At 39.1% G+C, this 22,565-nt stretch overlaps 4 protein-coding genes across 6 annotated transcripts; all 4 read left to right on the forward strand.

Annotated features, from left to right (window-relative positions):
• Nucleotides 1-2,706: 2,706 nt before the first annotated feature.
• On the forward strand, nucleotides 2,707-8,206 carry LOC110744662 (glutamate receptor 3.4-like). 3 transcript variants are annotated; one of them, XM_088249808.1, is made up of 8 exons: nucleotides 2,707-2,941; nucleotides 3,130-3,306; nucleotides 3,494-3,875; nucleotides 4,848-6,184; nucleotides 6,409-6,686; nucleotides 6,803-6,834; nucleotides 6,927-7,336; nucleotides 7,485-8,206. In XM_088249808.1, exons 3-8 carry the CDS (start codon nucleotides 3,563-3,565, stop codon nucleotides 7,959-7,961), a joined length of 2,847 nt encoding a protein of 948 aa, XP_088105934.1. In that variant the 5' UTR covers nucleotides 2,707-2,941; nucleotides 3,130-3,306; nucleotides 3,494-3,562; the 3' UTR covers nucleotides 7,962-8,206. The 3 variants fall into 3 exon arrangements, with proteins under 3 accessions (XP_088105934.1, XP_021800341.2, XP_088105935.1); XM_021944649.2 differs by having other exon boundaries at nucleotides 3,210-3,306; XM_088249809.1 differs by lacking the exon at nucleotides 3,130-3,306.
• Nucleotides 8,207-10,232: 2,026 nt separating this feature from the next.
• On the forward strand, nucleotides 10,233-11,146 carry LOC110764249 (uncharacterized). The gene is made up of 2 exons (XM_021967172.2): nucleotides 10,233-10,662; nucleotides 10,850-11,146. The coding sequence occupies exons 1-2, from the start codon at nucleotides 10,339-10,341 to the stop codon at nucleotides 11,030-11,032; spliced, it is 507 nt and encodes a 168-aa protein (XP_021822864.1). The 5' UTR covers nucleotides 10,233-10,338; the 3' UTR covers nucleotides 11,033-11,146.
• A 180-nt stretch (nucleotides 11,147-11,326) lies between these two features.
• LOC110764222 (uncharacterized) lies at nucleotides 11,327-12,310 on the forward strand. The gene is made up of 2 exons (XM_021967136.2): nucleotides 11,327-11,716; nucleotides 12,062-12,310. The coding sequence occupies exons 1-2, from the start codon at nucleotides 11,393-11,395 to the stop codon at nucleotides 12,257-12,259; spliced, it is 522 nt and encodes a 173-aa protein (XP_021822828.2). The 5' UTR covers nucleotides 11,327-11,392; the 3' UTR covers nucleotides 12,260-12,310.
• Nucleotides 12,311-19,648: 7,338 nt separating this feature from the next.
• On the forward strand, nucleotides 19,649-21,317 carry LOC110764226 (uncharacterized). Its single transcript, XM_021967139.2, has 2 exons — nucleotides 19,649-20,089; nucleotides 20,940-21,317. Exons 1-2 carry the CDS (start codon nucleotides 19,766-19,768, stop codon nucleotides 21,117-21,119), a joined length of 504 nt encoding a protein of 167 aa, XP_021822831.1. The 5' UTR covers nucleotides 19,649-19,765; the 3' UTR covers nucleotides 21,120-21,317.
• The last annotated feature ends 1,248 nt before the right edge of the window (nucleotides 21,318-22,565 follow it).

The raw sequence follows: 22,565 nt of genomic DNA on the forward strand, positions 1-22,565 counted from the left end.
AATAACAAAAATAAACATATAAAATAAAGAAGAATTGGATCTAGATTTCAAATTTAAACTCCAAAACTGCAAAAATTATGAAAACTTAACCAGCAACTTAATTAATCGAACATGAAATCACCCAAATCAGACTACAATAAAATCGAATATGAATTCACATTAAAAAAATCAAATACCTCAAAATTGAAGATCGCAAATCGAATAGGATTTTATACTGAGCCATTTCATCCCATGAATCCACCAAGTCATTGTCCATTTGCTCATGTTGCAAATCCTCCAAATTTTTCACAGATCCAGCATACTCACAACATACTAAATTTAATTTTCCTTTTCCTTTTCCTTTTCTTTCCTTCATTTGTCAAATAAATAAAAAAATAAATTATTTTACTACAGAAACATACCTTTGCCAAATTGACATAAAAGAAGAGTGATTTCTTGGTATTGGAAACCTGAATTATGTTCTTCTTCGCTGCGTCAATATTGGCTTCTCCTGTGGCGATACTGCAACTCTCTGCATTTGAACTGTCGCCATTTGCGTTGCTCAATCTCTCTCCAACTGTCGATCTCTTGCTCTCTCTCTCTCTCTCTCTCTCTTGCTCTCGAGAAGGGGAAAATTCATGAATTTGATCGGCAAGGTTGGAGAGAGAGAGAGAGAGAGTTACTTGAGAACAGAGCTTAGGATTTCATCGTCAAAACTGAGGTGGAAGAACAAAAACTAAAAATTGGGGTTGAAGATGAAGATGAGAGACTGGAGGACGTGGGTTTTGATCTGGTGTTTATTAGGAATTCCAATTTTATGTTAAAAGGGTAATAAAGGTATTTCATCTTCATAATTAAATTAAAAAATATACAGCTGTTGATTTTTGGGTTTATTTTGGGTGTGTTTATATACATTAAATAGTATAGGGTATTTTTATAGTTTTATGTCTAGAAATGGGTATTTAACTAATTTTCTATATAAATTTCACCCCATGTTGATATTCAATGTCCCAAGATCCTCATTTTGCTACCATTCTCATTTCTCCCTGGCTAGCTATTTTCCATTCCTCGCAAACATAGCTAGGCCAAACCTCCAAACTTCACCAACAAAAAAATGGGTGTTTGTGGGAACTGAATTAAATCAAAACCCTAGGTCAGATAATTCCTTCCATTTGGGGATTATTTGACCTAATTGGGAATTACTCAACCTAATTGGGGGTTACTCAATTTAATTGGGGGATATCCAATTAAATTGAGAATGACCTAATTAAGTTGAAAACTGATTTGATTCCTACCACATTTCCCAATTAAATGAGGAGTTACCTAATCAGATTGGGAATTGATTGGATACCTACCACAATTAGGGATTTGATTTAAATCCCTAATAAATCAAATCCCTAAATACACCAACCTCACCAACCTCGTCGAGGCCCCCTATAAATACTTGGCTACGCACAAGGATTGAGATACGTCTGAATTCCTACTAAAACTCTGCATAAATTATTTCTCATAAACCCTTCTCCCTTCCTATTCTTTCTCTCTCTCACACGGGGCTCCGGCCACCACACACGGCTCCGGCCACCCAATTTTCCTTGAAACACCCAACCTAACTTAGGCATCAGAGGGCCTTTGGCCAACACCCCCCGGGTGTGATCCTCTTATTTGTTCTATTTTGTAGGGAGAAAGAGACGGCAAAGAAGAAAAGGGAATCTTTCCAATCGAATATTCTCGTGGGACGAAATTTGCTCCCACAGTGTTCTTGTCAAGCTCATTGATGTCTTGCTCTTCCTCTTGTTCCTGGCGATTACTTTTGTTGTGAATTATTAGGAGTGTGGCTGTAAATGTGAATGGTAACAATTAAAAATTGTTGGAGGAGGTTTTTAGACTATGACTTAGAATAAAAGTTCCATTATTCTCTTCCCTTTTTATCATCTCTTTGAAAAATAAAAATAAAAACCTCAATAACAAAATGGGTTCTCCTAATTAACATCAGGAGTTAGTAGAGAAAAAGCATTGAACTTGTCTTGAAATGGATAAACAGTTACGTGAAATGGAAATAACACTATTTTATTATTCTCGACTAATCACGGCATATGCCACATATGATAACTTTTCCACTTGACAATCTGTAATTGATTGAAAATAACAAACCAATGCTGGCCTGTGATATCCCCATTTCATACGAGCTTCAATGCTAAATCACATTTAGAGTAATTTGTTCTCAGAAATGTCATACTCCATGGTATGATGGGGTCTTAAATCCATGATGCTATCCCAATATTGAGAAAAAATGAGATAAGAAAGATATTTATTTGTGGAAAAATAATAGTTGGTTTTGAAACTGAGGAGGCATACGTGCTCTAATCTCAAGAGAAAGAAATACCACGAATCCAAATATTAAATTTATGGTCAAATATTTCTTTAATATCCAATTTTCACACGAACACAAGAAAATAATGCATATGTGTCACACGTGTACATTTTATATAATATAACATCTTTTTTTTTCTTTTCTTTTCTTTTGTTTGTTGTTTATTGAAAATCAGTTCAGTTGGAAAGCTATTTTGCCTGCTGGTTGAGGCAGGCAAAATAGCTTTGACGTGTATTGATCAGTTCTTTTCTTATGTTTGTTGTTTATTGAAAATCAGTTTTTTTCTTTTGTTTGTTGTTTATTTGCCATCTTTTGGTTTGACGTGTATTGATCAGAGCCACTATATTTGTAAGTTTGTAGATTATATGATACACAAAATATTAGTATAATAATAAATAATAATGTAAAGAATGCAAGTAGCCCAGTAGTGACTGTTTTTTGAGCCATAAAAAGAAGAAGTTGGAAGAAAGAAGAATTGATTCTTTACTTAGTGCTTGGAAGACTGTTTTGAGCTTTGGGGTTCTCTTTTTGGGCTCATTGTTGTTCGGCCTTTAAACTGTTGAAAGCTTTTATCCAAGTTCGGCCCTTCAGGTAAATTTCCACTCAAAGCCTGAGCTTCTTGTGGAATTCTTTATCATTTAATATTTATTTCGTTTTTTGCATGTTTCTTTTTCACTTTTCTCAATCTCTTGCATGTGCTTGCCTCACCAACTTGTTCATATGGTTAAATATTTTATTGGTTGGAAATTGAGATTCCTGGCTTGATTTGGTAATCATAGGAGTTGGTACACTGATAGCCGTACAAATTAGGATTTTTCAAGTAAAACCCATGTTGAAACTTCTTCTTATGGTTCCCAAGCGAGTATCAAATTCTGGAATCCAAGGTGGCCAAGCCAATATTAAACACTCTGTGTGGATTTCAATTGGGTATTTACTGCAGAATCTCAGTGTTCAAGGTAAATCTTTGAATCTGAAGTATTTTCTGAGAATTTTGGGACCCATGTTGGTCTGACTATAAACTTTAATTATTTGTTTATCTATTTGTATTTATTTTTTGCAGTCTTCAATATGTGATAACTCACTTTTGGTGGTCATCTTCAATCTGCCATTCTTGACAGGTCTTTGCCATTTTGTTCAATGCAGGTGGAACTTAGTTCAAGCTGAAGAATCAACAAGTTCTTTCTTTACAGGCAATTGTAGACCTCTGTAGACATGGAAGTCTTGTTGATTAATAGGCGTACCCATGTATGCAAGACAAGGGCACTACTTGCTTTGATCTTGCTCATGTGGGTGCCCATGGAAGTGATGGCTAGGACTGAAAATGCCACCCATTTGTCTACAAGGCCAAGTTCTCTGAATATTGGAGCTCTGTTTACATTGAATTCAGTTATTGGAAGGGCCGCCAAACCAGCAATTTATGCAGCAATTGATGATGTTAATTCTGATCCGAGCATTCTTCCCGGGACAAAATTGAACGTTATTCTCCATGATACAAAATGCAGTGGATTTCTTGGAACTGTTGAAGGTGTTTCCTGAAACTCCCTTCTAGAGTACACATGGAATTAGAAACCGTTTCTTTCTGCGTGTACTAAATTGCAAATTTCCTTTAATTTTGGGAGTAGAAAAACCAAACTGCTATTAATTCTTGATAAGAAAACAGGCTTTAGAGAATATATTTATTCTCAATTTGGGATGTACTTCATTTTTATCAAATTAGTGGCCTTTAATGTTGAATTTGATTTTCTGTTCTGTTGCCCTTTTGAGAGTTCAGAATTCTGCCATTGTATGCCTTTTAAAAAATCAAAACTTTGACTTGCATAATTCCAATTTTGTTGCTGCTGATTATAATGTTGATAGGATATCTTGAGTCTCTGTCTACTCTACTTCTTGTTTGCACATTTTGTTGTTTAGTTCCATTTTGATGTTTTTCCTGCTTAAAACTATAGCACCGTAAAATTATTGCTAAGTAAGAATGCTAAACGATTGCAGTCTTGAAAATGCAAGTCCAAAATAAGCCATTCTGATCCTTGTTTGAGGATAAGTGATGTGATTTCTAAAGGTGTCCTCCATGTATATGTATTATGATCGGTAAATGACTTGTTTTGTATGATTCTTCCTGTTTGAGTGCCATAGTTTGTAAAAGTTTCTTGATGTTCTGTTCATCCACACCATTGATTTTATTGCTCGAATTTTATGGACATCAATATGTCCTTGCATCGACATGAAGCTAAAGATATCTAAATTTTCTTTCTTAAAGAGCTATATATCAAATAGGACTTTCTTTAAGTTGACCCCAGGCCTGAATAATGCATAACTGGCCATCTAACCTCTTGCCAATAATATTCAACACCTTTGAGTGATAATCTGCACCTTCATAATGGTGGATTAAAGTCTTGGATGAGAAAATAAAAAACCAGGATTGCAAATATACTTGTAATCCTTGCCTTGCTTTCTCTCTTAAAACTAAAAAGTAACACTGATGTCTTTCTCCATGCAGCGTTCCAGCTGATTGAAAATGATGTGGTTGCTGCAATTGGCCCGCAATCCTCTGGAATAGCTCATGTCATATCCCATGTTGTGAATGAGCTCCATGTACCGCTTCTGTCATTTGCTGCAACAGACCCCTCCCTTGCTGCTCTGCAGTACCCGTATTTTGTTCGCACCACACAGAGTGACCATTTCCAAATGTATGCAGTTGCTGATGTAGTTGAGTATTTTAGATGGAGAGAAGTAATTGCAATCTTTGTGGATGATGATTGCGGCAGAAATGGGATTTCTATACTGGGTGATGCCTTAGCGAAGAAGCGTTCCAAGATCTCACACAAGGCTGCCTTCTCTCCTGGAGCCTCCAACAACACAATCAATGAGTTGTTGGTGGGATTAAACCGCATGGAATCTCGGGTTTATGTTGTGCATGTCAATCCTGATTCTGGTTTGACAATTTTTTCTGTTGCCAAGTCTCTTGGAATGATGACCGCTGGCTATGTTTGGATTGCAACAGATTGGCTTCCTTCTCATCTAGATTCATTAGAATCACCTGGCCTTGATACAATGAATCTTGTACAAGGGGTTGTTGCTCTTCGTCATCATACCCCAGATACAGATCTCAAAAAGAGTTTTATGTCGAGATGGAAGAAAATAAAACACGAAGGGAGTTCGGGCTTCAATTCTTACGCGCTCTATGCATATGACTCTATTTGGTTAGCAGCTCGTGCTCTTGAAGTTTTTTTCAACGAAGGTGGGAAGATATCTTTCTCTGATGACCCAAAGTTGAAAGACAGAAATAGAAGCTCATTGCACTTAACATCATTCCGTATATTTGATGGAGGCCAACAATATCTACAGACAATTCTTAAGATGAACTTCACAGGTGTAAGTGGTCAGATTCAGTTTGATCAGGATAAATATTTAGTTCATCCAGCATATGAAATTCTGAATATTGGCGGAACTGGGTCCCTTAGGATTGGTTATTGGTCAAATTCTACTGGTCTCTCAGTAATTGCTCCAGAGATCTTATATAAAAAGCCATTCGGTACTAATACCACCGCTCAACTTTATAGCGTTATATGGCCTGGTGAAACTACAGCTATACCTCGGGGATGGGTATTTCCCAACAATGGGAATCCTCTCAGAATTGGCGTGCCATACCGAGTAAGTTTCCAAGATTTTGTGGCTAAGGACAAGAGCCCTCCAGGGGTTAGAGGATACTGTATTGATGTCTTTGAAGCTGCTGTAAACTTGTTGCCTTATGCCGTGCCACGCAATTACGTGTTGTATGGAAATGGAAAGAGGAATCCTGAGTACAGCAATCTTGTATTTGAGGTTGCGCAAAGTGTAAGTTTTATCTCTTTAATTATGGTTTGTCTGATTTGGATTAAATTTAGATGCTAAATGATTTTGAACTTGTGCATGTGTATCACAGTTGTTATTCATTTCCTCTTAAGGGGCTGTCTGAAGTACATTATCAAACAATATGATGTTTAAATTATGTATTGCTGTTTTGGTGTTTAAATTATGGCCAATTTTTTTATTGGGTCCTTTCCTTTTTTCTTTTGCAGAACTTTGATGCAGCTGTTGGGGATGTTACGATTACTACTAATAGTACAAGAATAGTTGATTTTACACAGCCTTACATGGAATCGGGGCTTGTTGTAGTTGTTCCCGTCAAAGAGCAAAAAACAAGCCCTTGGGCTTTCCTGAAGCCATTTACTTATCAGATGTGGTTAGTCACTGGTGCCTTCTTCCTGTTTGTGGGAGCTGTTGTTTGGATTCTTGAGCACCGGATGAATCAAGAATTCCGTGGTCCACCGAGGAAGCAACTCATGACTATTTTTTGGTACGTACGTTACATCGTTAAGGCCTCTAATCTGTTGCCTAGGAATTCACTTACTGGCATTGTTTCATAAATGGAAGAGTACTTTTACTGAAACTGCTTTTGCTTTTGCTTTGCAGGTTTAGTTTCTCAACACTGTTTTTCTCACACAGTATGTTTTTCATGCTTAATCTCCCTTTGGTATCATGAATGTATTTCGCATTATTAACTCCTAACATCCTTTGCTACTTGGACTTGGCGCAGGAGAGAACACTGTGAGCACCCTGGGACGGCTGGTGCTGATTATATGGTTGTTTGTGGTCTTAATTATCAATTCGAGCTACACAGCTAGTTTGACATCAATCCTCACGGTGCAGCAGTTGACATCACAAATCGAAGGGATTGACAGCTTGATAGCAAGTAACGATCCAATTGGAGTTCAAGATGGGTCATTTACATGGAAGTATTTGGTTGATGAGCTCAACATTGCGGAATCTAGACTCATCAAGTTAAAAACCATGGAAAACTACTTAGAAGCCCTTCAGTATGGACCGAAACGTGGTGGGGTAGCTGCCATTGTTGATGAGCTTCCTTACATTGAGCTGTTTATGTCCAGCACCAAATGTAAATTCAGGACAGTGGGGCAGGAGTTTAAAGAAAGCGGATGGGGATTTGTAAGTACCATTGTTGATTTTGATCTTAAGTCACACTGCATTCCTTAGTTTCCTCATGGATACCTCAGACAGGAAAGGTGGCATTGTGCTTAAAATGTAGTCATGTGAATGAAAACAATAATTCTCATATTCAGTTTCCTTGTCTCAGGCATTTCAAAGGGATTCTCCTCTTGCTGTTGACTTGTCAACCGCCATTCTTCAACTCTCAGAGAACGGAGATCTCAAAAAGATCCGTAATAAATGGCTTTCGCATAACGTATGTTCTATTCAAATGAATGAAGTTGATTCAAACCGGCTATCTCTGACAAGCTTTTGGGGCCTGTTTCTTATCTGTGGCGTTGCATGCTTCCTTTCTCTTACGGTGTTCTTCTGCAGAATCCTTTGTCAATACCGCAGATTTATCCTCCTTCCAGGAGATGTGGAGGAGATTGGACCTCCTTCCAGGAGATCTAGACCCTGGATCCGATCAACTAGTTTCAAGAACCTCATGGACTTTGTAGATACGAAAGAAGAAAAGATCAAGCACTTGCTTAAGCGAAAAGGAAGTGATAGCAAACATGATGAAGCTAGCAAACATGATGAAGCTAGTCCTAGCTCTGATGGGCTGGCCCATTCACCCTCTTAAGGAAGATTTGCTCTCTGCATTCAGCTGGTAACCACACTGTTAATCAAAAAATTTATGTATCTAATATCCTTGTGCCAAAAGTTAATTAGGTATATAGAATAACATTACATGGTTTAGAAAAACAGAAGGAAAAAAGAAATTATGAGAAGATCCTTTTGCTAGTTGTAGACCATTTTGTATTGAACAATAAAGCTCCTACTTCTTATTTTTACTGATGAATGACAAAGTTCCACCAATTGTATTTTTACCATATTCAAGTGGAATTAACAGCCTTTGACCCCAACTTAACTACCTGTTCAGGTGATGTGGCCTTTTATACAAAAGGCTTGTTATCATTATATGATATTTTCTATTTTGTTTAGTTTTTGATGTGGGATTTTTTTAATTCTTCAATAGTTGGGACCAAGAAAATAGATGAACATGGTATTTCAAGAAAAAACTATTATAACAACCATCTAATTGAGTGGTCAGTTGGTTTTGTATTCAAGTGATATTTTTTTGCAGATGTGATCTTTGAGGGAATATCTAAAAACTAGTTTGGATAATTAAAATACAATGTGTGGTGGGCCTTATAAGTGAGTAAACTTATTAGAGGATGTCTCACCTAAAACATTGAGAATGAGTCGAAGTCTACCTTATTCATTTGAGGTTGAAATGTGTTGTATGATTATATTAATATCTTAAATGCTACGACGACCTGCCTTATGGGTCAGGTCGTTACTACCAAATAGTGTGACAAATAGTATTTTTCAAATAACAAATATGGAATACTATATGGGTCACATATTTTATCAATGCAAAGCCAACCAACAATTTTTTTAAATTTTAGCATAAGTCATTGGTGATGGGGTTTACACAAATATTCATTGGTGTTTCCTCACTTCCACAGGCCAACATCTGCAACGCCCTCTCCCTAATCACTATGAGCTATGCGAGTGTTGTTTTAGATTGATTCTAAAGGAGGAAAACCATTGTGAAATATTAGGGGGAAAAAAGGTGGAAAAGGGTGTTCCATTTTACCATTTACTATAACTTACAAATATAAGTGTTATACAAAGTATACAGCGGGAGCTTGAATTAAAGAGCAGGTTTAATTTCAACTTTGACGGATGAACAAATTCTTTCAAAACAGAAATCTAATCAAATATGTATAGACAGTCAGGCCAAAAGTTTTTCAATTGAAACTCCAACTTATATCAAGCACAAACATTCAATTGAACTCAAATCCATCAAACGCGAGCAGGTGAAAGTGTTTGAGCTGAAAATCTCTTCCACTTCACTTCCTCATACCCAAAACCATCAAACCAATTAAACCCAAAACCCCATCTAAACATATTAACCAAGCCCACACACCCACATACACAGAGCAATTAGAATGGCAATTGAGCCAAGAAAAAACTGAAAAATTCCAACCCAATTCTTGAATCTCATTCTTACGACAGAAAGTTAAAGAATTTAATCAAGAACACTAACATTTGTGTATAAAAGATAGTTGAATATCTCATATAAGCATCACAGATGTGAATTCAGAAAAGAAAAGCACACAGAGGGTTTTGTGTTACTTGGATGACGTCCTCGGCTCGGTCATTGCAGCGATGGGCCTTAGGTTCACGATGATCTCCCTCTGGCCTCCCCCATGGGCTCTCTCTCCTTGGCACTGGTCGAGTCTCGCTCATCGTGAAGGTAATGCAGTTCAACTTCAAGCTTCAGACTTTGCTCTTTCGTCCCAATTCTATAATGAACATAGATAAAATGGCGTCGGGTCGCACGTAGGAGAGTTTTTCTTTTCTTGGGAAAGTGCTCTCCAAATAAAAGAATCAAATAGTAAATAACACTGAGACCTCTTCATGTGATTTTATCTGCGTAGTAACATTCTATGTGATTTTATTTTATAAATTCACTTCTTTTTATTTATTTATTTTTATAAATTGATTTACTAATTACTCTAATATATGAGATCGAGAAACGAACTTGGGTAAAAGAGGCAGACACACTACCTTAACTAACTGTACGGAATCGAAGATCGAAGATCGAGGATCGAAATTATTTCTCAAACTTGAGTTTGTTGGCATGGAATTGACGCTACTCATCTTTAATTTCCCTTTTTCCATTTCGTTAATTTTGGAATATGAGAATGTTTTTGCCAAGTACATTCCATAACCAAACATTTCGAATGTGCCAAACATGTCACCTAATTAAGAGTTGATGTCTGGGCGTGTGAGTGAGTCAAAACATCCCCATATAAATTTCACCCCATGTTGATATTCAACGTCCCAAGATCCTCATTTTGCTACCATTCTCATTTCTCCTTGGCTAGCTATTTTCCATTCCTCGCAAACATAGCTAGGCCAAACCTCCAAACTTCACCAACAAAAAAATGGGTGTTCTTGTCAAGCTCATTGATGCCTTGCTCTTCCTCTTGCTCCTGGCGATTGCTTTCGAAAAGCCATTGATCGAAGCACAAGCATGTCTCCCCGGCGACCTCTACCCCAACATTCTGGTGGACCTCAGGAACTGGTATGCCCGCGAGTCGGGCGACTATCTCATGACGGAGATGCCCGATTTCTACGTCGGGATTATGTGGGTTGAGCTTGTTTTTCAATGGCCTCTCGTGTTCATTAACCTTTATGGCATCTTGACTGGCAAGCCTTGGTTCAACATCACGTGCTTGAGCTATGGCATCTCTCTTTTCACTTCTATGGTAATTCTTAAATCTGTTTTAATAGACGTGCGACTCATATTGGAGAGATGATACAGAAAATAGTGGTTAGTTAAGATAATAAATGTAACGGTTTCTCGACATGTTATGTATAAAGATCGAGACTTGTATCAATTAATTAACCTTGCACTAATTGTTATTGTTTCTCTCCATTGTCTTGAATTTTCAGGTGCCTATATTTGCAGAATTGACGGGCTCAGGAAGGGCACCTGATAAGCTATTGACTGTGTACTTTTCTTTCTTGAGTTTGGGTGTTTTGGCCATACTGCGTGGGCTGCTACCAACCTCATCAACCAAGACTTCCGCAACCAGTGGCAAGAGACCTGCTTCCGGCAGGAAGAAGAAAGTTTAAATCGTGTCTAGTTCAGAAGATTTATATAATTGTATGGAGGAAACATATCTGGAGAACAAAATGTTCTGATTTTTGTAGAATGGTATGTTTGCCAAGAACAATTTATGAGATGCATTATTAGAGAAGAGTTTGACTATTATATTATATATGTGTCAAATTGTCCAACAATAAAAAAAAAAACAATTGCTGAAACTAACATGCATGTTAGTGATGGATTATTAAACAAAGACCAACCTGTAAATATGGCAGTAGACTTTACCAACTAGCCTCCCAACATCTCCAAGATCTAGTTTTGCAATATCACACAGAGAAACAGAGCAAAACAGAGCAAAACCAGAGCCTCAAAAGGTCAAAACAAAAATGGGTGCTTTAGTGAAGACAATCGACGCCATACTCTTTGTGATGTTTGCCATAACAGCAGTGAACGCAGTGCTGATAGACGTCCAGTTGTGTCTGCCGGCGAGCTTCTTCCCAAGCTCGCTGGCGGAGCTCAAAAACTGGTACGTCCATGAGTTCGACGATTACCTTGGCAAAGAGAAGCCTCATTTCTTCGTTGGCCTCATCTGGGTGGAGCTCGTATTCCAGTGGCCTCTTTTGGTCGCCAACTTGTATGGGATTTGGGCTGCTAAGCCCTGGTACAACACCACCTGCTTGGCCTATGGCGCCTCTTTCTTCACCACCATGGTAAACTTGTTTTTTTTTTTATTTTTTGGCAAAAAGTCACATTTGATTCCTATAGATTAATTTGGGCAATTTGATCCATGTAGTTTAATTTTGGAAATTTCATCCGAATTTGATAGAATTTGTAACATGTTCTTGAATTGGAAGGAATTTAAAACTCTAACGATAAAATTGACAGAATTGAAATTACAAGTACCAAAGCGGTAAAATGGGAAACTACACTGATCAAAGATGACTTTTTCACCTTTCTTCATTTTTTATGATATGTCAAAGTAGTTGAGATTTTAATCAAATTGATTTTGATTAATGTTACATATTTTCTGGCTTATGGCTTGGTAAAAATTGCAGGGCGCTATATTAGCGGAGCTCATAGGGTCAGGCAAGGCATCTAATAAAATGTTAAAGTTGTACTACCCTGCTATGGGGTTTGCTCTCCTAGCCATCATGCGGGGGCTGCTCCCTCCTCCGTCCACCACCACTTCTTCAACCGGTCGCAGAGGAACAATCAAAAGGGTGGGCCCACCAAAGAATAAGAAGATGATTTAGAATTCAAATATTTCATCAATTTTCCTTTTGTCAATTCTTTTTCCCTTGAGGGAGACACATTCCTCCTGATTCTTGTTCAACCTTAGTGAACTTGTAACATTGTGTGAAAGGTTTTAAACGTTGATGGATTTATTGTTAGTAAAGTCAAAGACAAAACATAGACATCCCTAAATGGCTTGTCTACCACCTTGTTACTTTTCCTTGTTTTCATATTCCTTGTTTTAGGGATGGAAACTCTCCATGTTTCCCTCCATGTCTTGTGCATTGTTTGTAACTAATAATCACCTTGTATACTTGTATATCTAACCCTTCACTAAGTAAGAAACTCAATTGGCAGATTTGAATTCTCTGCAAAACCTATCTTGTTCTTCTTATTATACATTCTCAACTCTCTCAATTACACTATATTTGGCATGGTATCAGAGCAATCGATTTTGGTTGCCTCTGCATAACCTTGTTCTTGCCTAAATCTCTACCTATCCTTGCCCATAATTTGCTGTTATATTATTCCTACCTCATACTTTGCCTTGCCTCAAAATTGGTCTTGATCACAAGCCCTTTTTGTGCTCTTGTTTGCTGAAGTTTTAAGCTATTTCTTCCTCTACATCCTTTTATATACTTACCTCATGGGTGACACCAACGACTCCATCAACGACTCCACGGACGACTCCTCTAAAATCGACTCCACCAAGATCGACTCCACAACACCACCACCACCCCGGTCCTCTCATGACTACTCTCCAATTACTCCTGATAAGTTGGATGGGTCCAACTATCCTGCATGGTCTCGTAGTGTTCGCTTGGCCATCACTGCTCGTCGTATGGCTGGTTTCATTAATGGTAAAAAGATTGCCCCTGCCATTGATGATCCTAGCTATGAAGCTTGGGATGAAGACAACTGTTTGGTGCAGTCATGGCTCCTCAACTCCATGACCAAAAATGTACGTGCCTTATTTGATCACTGCTCAACGGCTTATGCGGTGTGGGACGCAGCTCGGAAGACATATACTGTCACACAGAATAGCTCCAAGTTGTACCAACTCCGTCGTCAGTCAGTCACCACCTCTCAAAGTGGTGAACCTGTGAATGTATTCTACGAAAAATTACACATAATATGGCAGGAAATTGACAGCCTCCGTCCCTGCAAACATACCAATCCCGATGATGTGGCTCTTCACCAACAAGCACTTGAGGTGGAACGTGTGTACGATTTTTTGGGAGGACTCGATCCCAACTTTGATTCCGTTCGTAGTCGGATTCTTGCCATGAATCCGCTTCCAGCAGTCATTGAAGCTTATGCACTAGTGGTAGAAGAAGATAATCGCCAATCTTCCATGCTTGGCGGTGGGAGTGCAATGGCGGTCAAGCCATATCGGCCACCACACCGTACGTCCTCCGGACTTCCCCCCCGGGGTCCCAAAACTGACAATGCAAAGGGAACTGAGAAGTGCACTCATTGTGGTGGTGATCATCTTGTTGAGAAGTGCTTCAAGCTTCATGGTTATCCTGAGTGGTGGGATGCTTTCAAATCCCGCAACAAAACACCCAAGGCAGCATGTGTTATAACTACCGATGCCTCTCCATCTTCCACCCTACTCTCCGACTCCGAATCAGGTACACAACCCACTACATGGATAATTGACACAGGTGCCACTGATCATATGACTTTTGACTCTACTATGTTTTCCACAATATCTTCTAAGTCTCGTCATCCTTACATCACTAGTGCCAATGGAGTCCCCTCTAATGTTGCTGGTGAAGGAACTATATCACTTTCCCCTTCCTTATCTTTATCTCATACACTACTTGTTCCCTCCATCAATTGCAATTTGCTGTCTGTTGGAAAATTACTTGACTCACATAACTGTTATGCCACATTCTATCCTTCCCATTGTCTTTTTCAGGACCTCACGACTCACGCGACGATTGGGCATGGTAAACGAAGAGGGGGGTTGTATTCCTTGACGGTCTCTTCACCACCAAGGGCAGCTCATACTCAAGGTTCCAGCTCACAAGCTCGCAATCAACATCAGATTTGGCTTTGGCATCGTCGTCTAGGACATCCATCCTTTGGCTATCTTCAACGTTTGTTTCCGTCTTTGTTTCGTGGCCTAGATCATTCTCAGTTTCAGTGTGAAACCTGTGTATTGGCCAAAAGCCATCGAACTGTTTTTCCCTTAAGTGATAATAAAACGGAATTCCCTTTTGATTTGGTTCACTCTGATGTTTGGGGTCCTGCTAAAGTTTCTTCCAATGGCAAAAGATGGTTTATTACATTTATTGATGATTGTACTCGCATGACTTGGGTATATTTACTAGCTCATAAAAGTGACGTTTCCGCTGCAATCCGTGAATTTCATGCTATGATTACCACACAGTTCCAAGCTTCCATCAAAGTATTCCGGTCTGATAATGGTGGGGAATATGTGAACAATGTCTTGGCACATTTCTTTCGGGACCAAGGCATCATTCATCAAACCTCCACATCTTTCACTCCGCAACAAAATGGTGTCGCAGAGCGAAAGAATCGACAATTACTTGAGGTTACTCGTGCTTACATGCTGGATAAATCGGTCCCTCACTACTTATGGGGACATGCCCTTCTTTCTGCAGTATATGTAATTAATCGAGTGCCGAGTAGTGTTTTGAAGTTTGAAACTCCACTGAACACCTTGGCTCGTCATGTCTCTCTTCCTACAGTCCTCAAGCTGCCTCCTCGCATATTTGGTTGTGTTGTATATGCTCATGTTCCATCTCATCAAAGAAGTAAGCTGGACCCTTGTGCCATTCGATGTGTGTTCGTTGGGTATGGATCAACTCAAAAGGGATACAAGTGTTACCATCCTCCTACTCGTAAGCTCTTTGTCACTATGGATGCCTCATTTCATGAAGATTTATCCTACTTTAAAGCTGCTATGCCCCCTTCTCTTCAGGGGGAGAGAAGGAATGAAGAGAAGGAAGAAAAGGAAGAAAATATCCAAGTCTGTGACAAAACGACCGGTCGCAACCCAGAAGCGATCGGTCGCTTTCCTGAAACGACCGGTCGCACTGACCACAGCGACCGGTCGCATTGCTCCAGCGATGATGAAGATCGACTCTGTGACAAAACGACCGGTCGCAACCCAGAAGCGACCGGTCGCTTTCCTGAAACGACCGGTCGCACTGACCACGACCGGTCGCCTTGCTCCAGCGATGATGAAGATCGACTCTGTGACAAAACGACCGGTCGTAATCCAGAAGCGACCGGTCGTCGTGACAAAACGACCGGTCGCACAGAATCCAGCGACCGGTCGCCAAGCACCAGTGAACTTCAAAATTTGGACAGCGATGAAGGTATTGGAAAATTGTCGTTCTTATTTGGTGAAGATCCCGGAGGAGACAATTCAAATGGTTGCTGCGATCAACAACAAAATACAACCCCTTCTTCTCAACCATCGGACCAGTCGTCTCGTGATGAGGAAACACTTGAGGTAATTCCCGAAGCACCTAATGCTATACCATACACTCTCCCACCTAGGACCACTAGAGGAAAACCCAAGCCTCAATATTGTCCTGACCTTACTGCCAAATCTAAATATCCCATTAATAACCATGTTTCAACTCATAGATTGTCAAAGTCATATGCATCATTTGTCAATCAATTATCTACTGTATGTGTTCCAAATAAGTGGCAGGATGCTATAACAGATTCCAGATGGGCTGAAGCAATGGCGATTGAAATGGAAGCTCTGGAAAAGAATTCTACATGGGAAATGGTCCAGTTGCCACAAGGGAAGAAACCAGTTGGATGTCGGTGGATATACACCATTAAATACAAAGCTGATGGATCCATAGATCGATACAAAGCTCGATTAGTGGCCAAAGGGTATACACAAACATATGGAATTGACTACCAAGAGACATTTGCACCTGTTGCCAAGATCAATACCGTACGTGTTCTCATGTCATTGGCTGCAAACCTTGATTGGCCACTTTTGCAGTATGATGTAAAGAATGCATTTCTTCACGGGGAATTGCAAGAAGAAGTGTATATGGAACCACCACCAGGGATCTCCATGGCACTTGGTCCCAACACCGTGTGCAAGCTGAGAAAATCATTATACGGGCTAAAGCAGTCACCACGAGCCTGGTTTGGAAAATTCACAGATTCTATGAAGCGCTTTGGGTACACTCAGAGCCACTCGGATCACACTTTATTCTTAAAGCGTCGTGGTGACAAACTTACGGCCCTTATCATCTATGTTGATGATATGGTGGTTACCGGTAATGACAATGAAGAAATGAAGAATCTGCAGAAGCTCCTTGCTAGTAAATTTGAGATGAAGGAATTAGGTGAGTTACAATATTTTCTTGGCATAGAAGTTGCTAGATCAACACATGGCATATTTCTATCCCAACGAAAATATGTGTTAGACTTGTTAACAGAAACTGGAATGCTTGATTGTAAGCCAGCTGACACACCTATTGAGCAGAACCACAAGTTAGGGATGTATCCAGACCAAGCACCCACTGACAAAGAAAGGTATCAAAGATTGGTTGGGCGACTGATTTATCTATCACACACACGCCCCGACATAGCTTATGCTGTGAGTATGGTGAGTCAGTTTATGCATCAACCAAGTGAGGCACACATGAATGCAGTAACTCGGATCATGAGGTACTTGAAGGCTGCCCCTGCCAAAGGGTTGATATTCTCCAAACATACACATATGAACCCAGAAGGATACACAGATGCGGATTGGGCAGGATCCATCACAGATAGACGTTCTACTTCTGGATACTTTACATTTGTGGGGGGCAACTTAGTCACTTGGAGAAGTAAGAAGCAAAAAGTTGTGGCTAGATCAAGTGCTGAAGCAGAATTTAGGGGAATGGCTCAAGGAGTTTGTGAATTGCTCTGGTTACGGAAATTACTGAAGGATCTGGGAATTAAACCATTGAAAGCTACAAACTTGTACTGCGACAATAAATCAGCTATCGAGATAGCACATAACCCAGTACAACACGACCGTACCAAACATGTGGAAGTCGACCGACACTTCATCAAAGAGAAACTAGAAAGGGGTATAATCAAGTTTCCATTTGTAAACTCGGAAAACCAACTTGCTGACATCTTGACGAAGGCCGTATCGAGTAAAGTTTTCCATGACTCACTGGACAAGTTGGGCATGCGTGATATCTTTGCACCAACTTGAGGGGGAGTGTTAGTAAAGTCAAAGACAAAACATAGACATCCCTAAATGGCTTGTCTACCACCTTGTTACTTTTCCTTGTTTTCATATTCCTTGTTTTAGGGATGGAAACTCTCCATGTTTCCCTCCATGTCTTGTGCATTGTTTGTAACTAATAATCACCTTGTATACTTGTATATCTAACCCTTCACTAAGTAAGAAACTCAATTGGCAGATTTGAATTCTCTGCAAAACCTATCTTGTTCTTCTTATTATACATTCTCAACTCTCTCAATTACACTATATTTGGCATTTATAGCAAACGTTTTTTTATTGAGAGTAGCATAAGTATTGATGAAACTCTTGTCATGAATGATTGGAAGGTTTTGGGAATTGGATGCATCATCATTGTATGACAATTGCAAAGGAACAGTTTACTTAGAAAAGACGACAATCCTTGATTGAAAAAAAAAACAGACGACGATGTTATAACTCAACATAAGAATATGTATTACCGTTGCTTCCATATGAATGAAAGTTCTTACCAAAAAAATAAAGCGGTAATACAAACAGAGCTCCTCTAGTGCTATAAAGTGGCCTCATTAAAAACCTTGCCATAAAAACCTCCAATAGAGGAAATCCGGTCAAGGAAAAAGAGTACCACAGCACAATATTACATAAAAGAAACTATCCCCATGTCTATCTTTTTCAACATAAGAATATTGAAGTAAAGGTGAAGGAGATTATCATCGATGGCAGTAACATAACTAAAATCTTCTAAGTCAGACAAAAAAAAACCTAAAATCTTCTAAGTGAACCGACAAAAAGAAAAGAAACAACCAGTAGTTTTTAAAAAAAAAATCTTTTAAATCTTTTTTTCTTTTTCCTTGAAGATGCAAAACAAAAGAAAAAAAAAGACTCAAAAAAAGAAAGAAAGAAAGAAAAAGCTCATCCTCTTGTATTCTGTCATGAAGACAGAAGTAGCTCAAATTTCGTTCCAGCAGTCGATCAAATCAGTCTTCCTTAGAATGTTTACGTCCATACTCAGCAACACTGGAAAGCCTTGGGCTTCCACTCTGTCTTCATGGCCGGGGCTGCTCGTCTTCCACTTAAACCACCATTAGAAGCATTATACACAACCGACCCACCGTCAAACTCAACAGCATCATCATCGCCATATACGTTCTTCAATAGCACGCTCTCCATGAATTCCTTCTCCTCCAAGGAAACTTGAGTTTGCGGGTTTGTCGTTGAGCCTGCAGAAACCGGAAGCCACCTTTGCCACTCATTACGTCGTCGTATCATTTGACCATGCACTTCTACACGAGTTGAGCGCTGCATCAGAACATCAAGGATAAATGGTATGTTTGTGCACATCCTCTTGAGCTTGTTAAATTCAGCAACGTTGGATATGGGAACCCATCCTTTGTTATCCATCAGTGATCTCAAGAAATAATCCTTGCAAAGATTTTCATCACTGAAATAGTATTCCACTTGTTGAACAATTTTGTTCCTCAAAGTCTGCATGTTAAACTGCGGAAGACCTTGATCGAACATGAATGGCACCGAAGGAGGACCATAACAAAACCCAACACCAGGATGCACAGGAATGTTGTTAAACCCTAATTGGTGATACTGAGGAGATTGCCAACTCCAATGGCCACCACTAGGAAAATTACTTGGCTCATAATATTGCGGTTGGTAAAATACTGGGTGATGCAGGGAAGCTTGAACAGGAACATGAGGCAGATGATGTAGCGGCGGTGGTTGATGGAGGTGAGGCGAGAGGGGTGAAAAAGGCTTCGCATCAGCAGAAAGCTTTGTGGCAGCGTAGGTCTTCATTGGCTTACTTTGACACTTCACAACAAGAGCAGTGAGGATCGCAAAGTTGAATGCATAGCTGGGGGTTTTTATAGGTTTAGTCTTTTGCCTGATTCTTATGGGAATTCTTTTTCTATTTCCTATTAGGATTCGTTCTTAACCTTTTTTTTCATTGTTTTTTTAAACCTGCCCCACGCAACTTTGATTTCCTTTTTTTTTGACCGAGTATTTCCTGTTCAAGTCAGGAGAAGATTTGACTGCACAAAACGACTCGAGTCCAAAAAAAAACGACAACAACAACAACAACAAAACGACTAGGCGTCTGCAAAGCAACCTAACATATCAAGAAACGACACGTCGTTCAGATTAAGAAATTTGACTTAAGATCCCATTTTGCATACGTCTCCTTCCTCGCACACAGCGTTTCACATAGCAAACCGAAAGCTCCATTGAAGCCCAGACAGAAACATCGTAAAGTAGGAAGCAAAAATATATATAACCTCAAGAATTGAAAATGGGTGCTTTGGTGAAGCTTGTTGACGCCACACTCTTCGTCTTCTTCGTCGTAATTGCGCTTGCAGCGCCCTTAATCGACGCGCAGACATGTCTGCCTCAGAGCCTCTTCCCAAGCGTGTTGGTTGAGCTCAAGAGCTGGTACGCGCGCCAATATGGCGATTATCTCGTGACCCAGAAGCCCCATTTCTTTGTTGGGATCGTTTGGCTCGAGCTGCTCTTTCAGTGGCCTCTTTCAATTGCCAACCTGTACGGAATTTTGACTGCCAAGTCTTGGTTCAACACCACCTGCTTGATCTATGGCGTTTCTGTGTTCACCTCCATGGTAAAGTTTGCTTCTTTCTTTTAATACATTGTTAACTTATAATCAATTTCTTGTTTTTGTTTGGTTTTATAACTTGGGTTTGTTAGATCTCTTTTCTTTTTCTCGTTTTCAATTGGGCTAATTTCTTATTTTCTTGTTATATATCTTCCCAAACCAGTAAATTTTATAGGATTTTGGATAGGTTAAATGTAGTATCACATAAGAGGGTGGTTTAATAAGTCAAGCTGTTGGTTTTAGAGTGATTAAATTCATACATCTAAAAATAAGAAGAAACAAATGAAGTGAATAAGTGGTTGGTTGAAGGAGACACATTCGTCCTGATGCTTGTTTCCAAGTCCTGCAATGAGACTATATAACTTAAAAATTACAAATTGCCTGACAGAATTAGCCAGCTAAAATATGTTACTTGGTTTATCTGTTAGATTCAATGTAATTCTACCAAACTGGAATAATAGCTTGTTACTCTGATGATGGCATTTGGCCAATCTGGTTGTATAGTTAGAAACCACCCGAACTCATCCAGTTTGTTATCATATTTTATCTGGTAAACCCTCATTTTAAGCTTGCATTGGATAAGAAAAGAAACACTGCCGCAGGAGTGCAGGTGAGCAATATCTTAAGGACACATGAATATTGTTGAATTGTTAATAATTACCCCTAAACACTGCCTGACTATGAACTAATGGGGTTGAGAATTGTAATTGAGTTATGTGAGGTTGAGTTCTTCTGGTTTCTGCACCACATACAAAGTCTGTAATATTGAAATTCTATTTCTTAATGGATTGTCTACCCCTTTCTTCAAACCTTTTTTTTTCTTTCTTAACGCTTGTTTGTTTTGTGAAAATTTCAGGTTACTATATTATCAGAACTGGTTCAATCCGGCAAGGCTTCTGATAAGCTGTTATATTTGTACTTCCCTTTTCTGGGGTTAGGTGTTTTGGCCATACTGCGTGGGCTGCTGCCACCATCCAGCACGACTAGTTCTAGGATTGGCAAGAAACCTACATTGGGTAGGAAAAAGAAGGCTTGAGATACAACTGACTGACTGACTGAGTTTTTGTAAGAGTGTCATATTTGTCACTTTATGAGAACGAGTCCACAATGTATCGATGAAACTCTTTTAATGGATGATTGGAAGGTTTTGACAATTGTATTTCAGTTTAGTGCATGCTTGATGTTCACCTCTTTAGAGATTGTATGTGAATAATCTGGTGAGTTTCTTCCTTCATCTCTTACTTCAACAAAGAGGTCAGAGTCTTCATTAGACATTGCTGGTTTTACCTTTTGCTGAGAATATCTTTGTTCTGCGCATATTTTTGTTTGCGCTGGCTGCTTGCTGCCGCTGCTCTCTTGTTAGTAAAATAGAGATATAACATATAACTATCTCTAAATGACGTCTTAAATATCGTATCCAGATTGATTTCATCCTTGTATGCCGAAGAAGATTCTACTTAGGAACTCTTTGTCAGTAGTGCCCTGCTGCTGTGATTATGAAGGAGCTTGTAAACTATGTATGTAGGAGTTTTATTGGTGACCTGAAGTATCCATGTCTTTTAACAGGTGAAAAGTTTTCAATTTGACTTTCACTTTTACTTGCAAGATAGCAAGTGCAGAAAGGACATCATTTGATGAGAATATTTATTGCAACCACATCTCCACGGACTCACTACCATGAAGCAAAGCAAAGCACAGATGGATGGCATTATGTATTGCCTGAACCAGAACCCAGCAGCTTGCTTTCCTGTCTGTGCATCTATGGCATATATTAATATCTTATGAAATCTCGATATGCAATCAGAACCAAAAAAATGAAGAGTAGTTGGGTGGGAACATATTCCATGTACCAGCTCCATCTTTCTCATTTATTCTTCTACTTTTCTACTTTTCTACTTTTCTACTCTTTCATTTGCAAGCACCAACTAGGACAGTACAATTAGCAGAAACTCATTGAGCGTTTCAGAAAGATTCACATTTCCAGTTGTCATGGGCTCTCAAAGTGCTCACCCCATAACAGTCTTTATGAGTTTGGCATAATTAATTTCAGCTCGACAAAACATGTACCAACCAATTTGCTAGCAATCAGTGAGAGCCCTTGACAGCAATTTTATCTTACTTTATTATGTTATATAATTGATTTTTTAATTATTTAAAGGTAAAAAAGTCAATTACTTTTTGGTTCATGCTAAAGGTAGGCTCGACCTTTCCACATCACTAAAAGTATCGGGTAAATAATTTATGTGTATGAAATTACAAAAATATCCCTGTCAAATCATAAATATTAACAAATTTTTGGATGGAGTTGACGATGTGAGACAACATGGAACATCAAACCTTAATTAAGGTGGCAAAGTTGGTCACTTCAACTTTTAAGGGACAAAGTAAAGTTTGACTGTAATTTCAGGAGCACTCTAAACTATCCTTAATTATCTAGATAAATTTTCAAGGAATGCTGGCATAACAATCATTGGGATAAAAT

Source organism: Prunus avium, chromosome 3, assembly GCF_965620075.1.
Source record: "Prunus avium chromosome 3, drPruAviu1.hap1.1, whole genome shotgun sequence".
NCBI lineage: Eukaryota > Viridiplantae > Streptophyta > Magnoliopsida > Rosales > Rosaceae > Prunus > Prunus avium.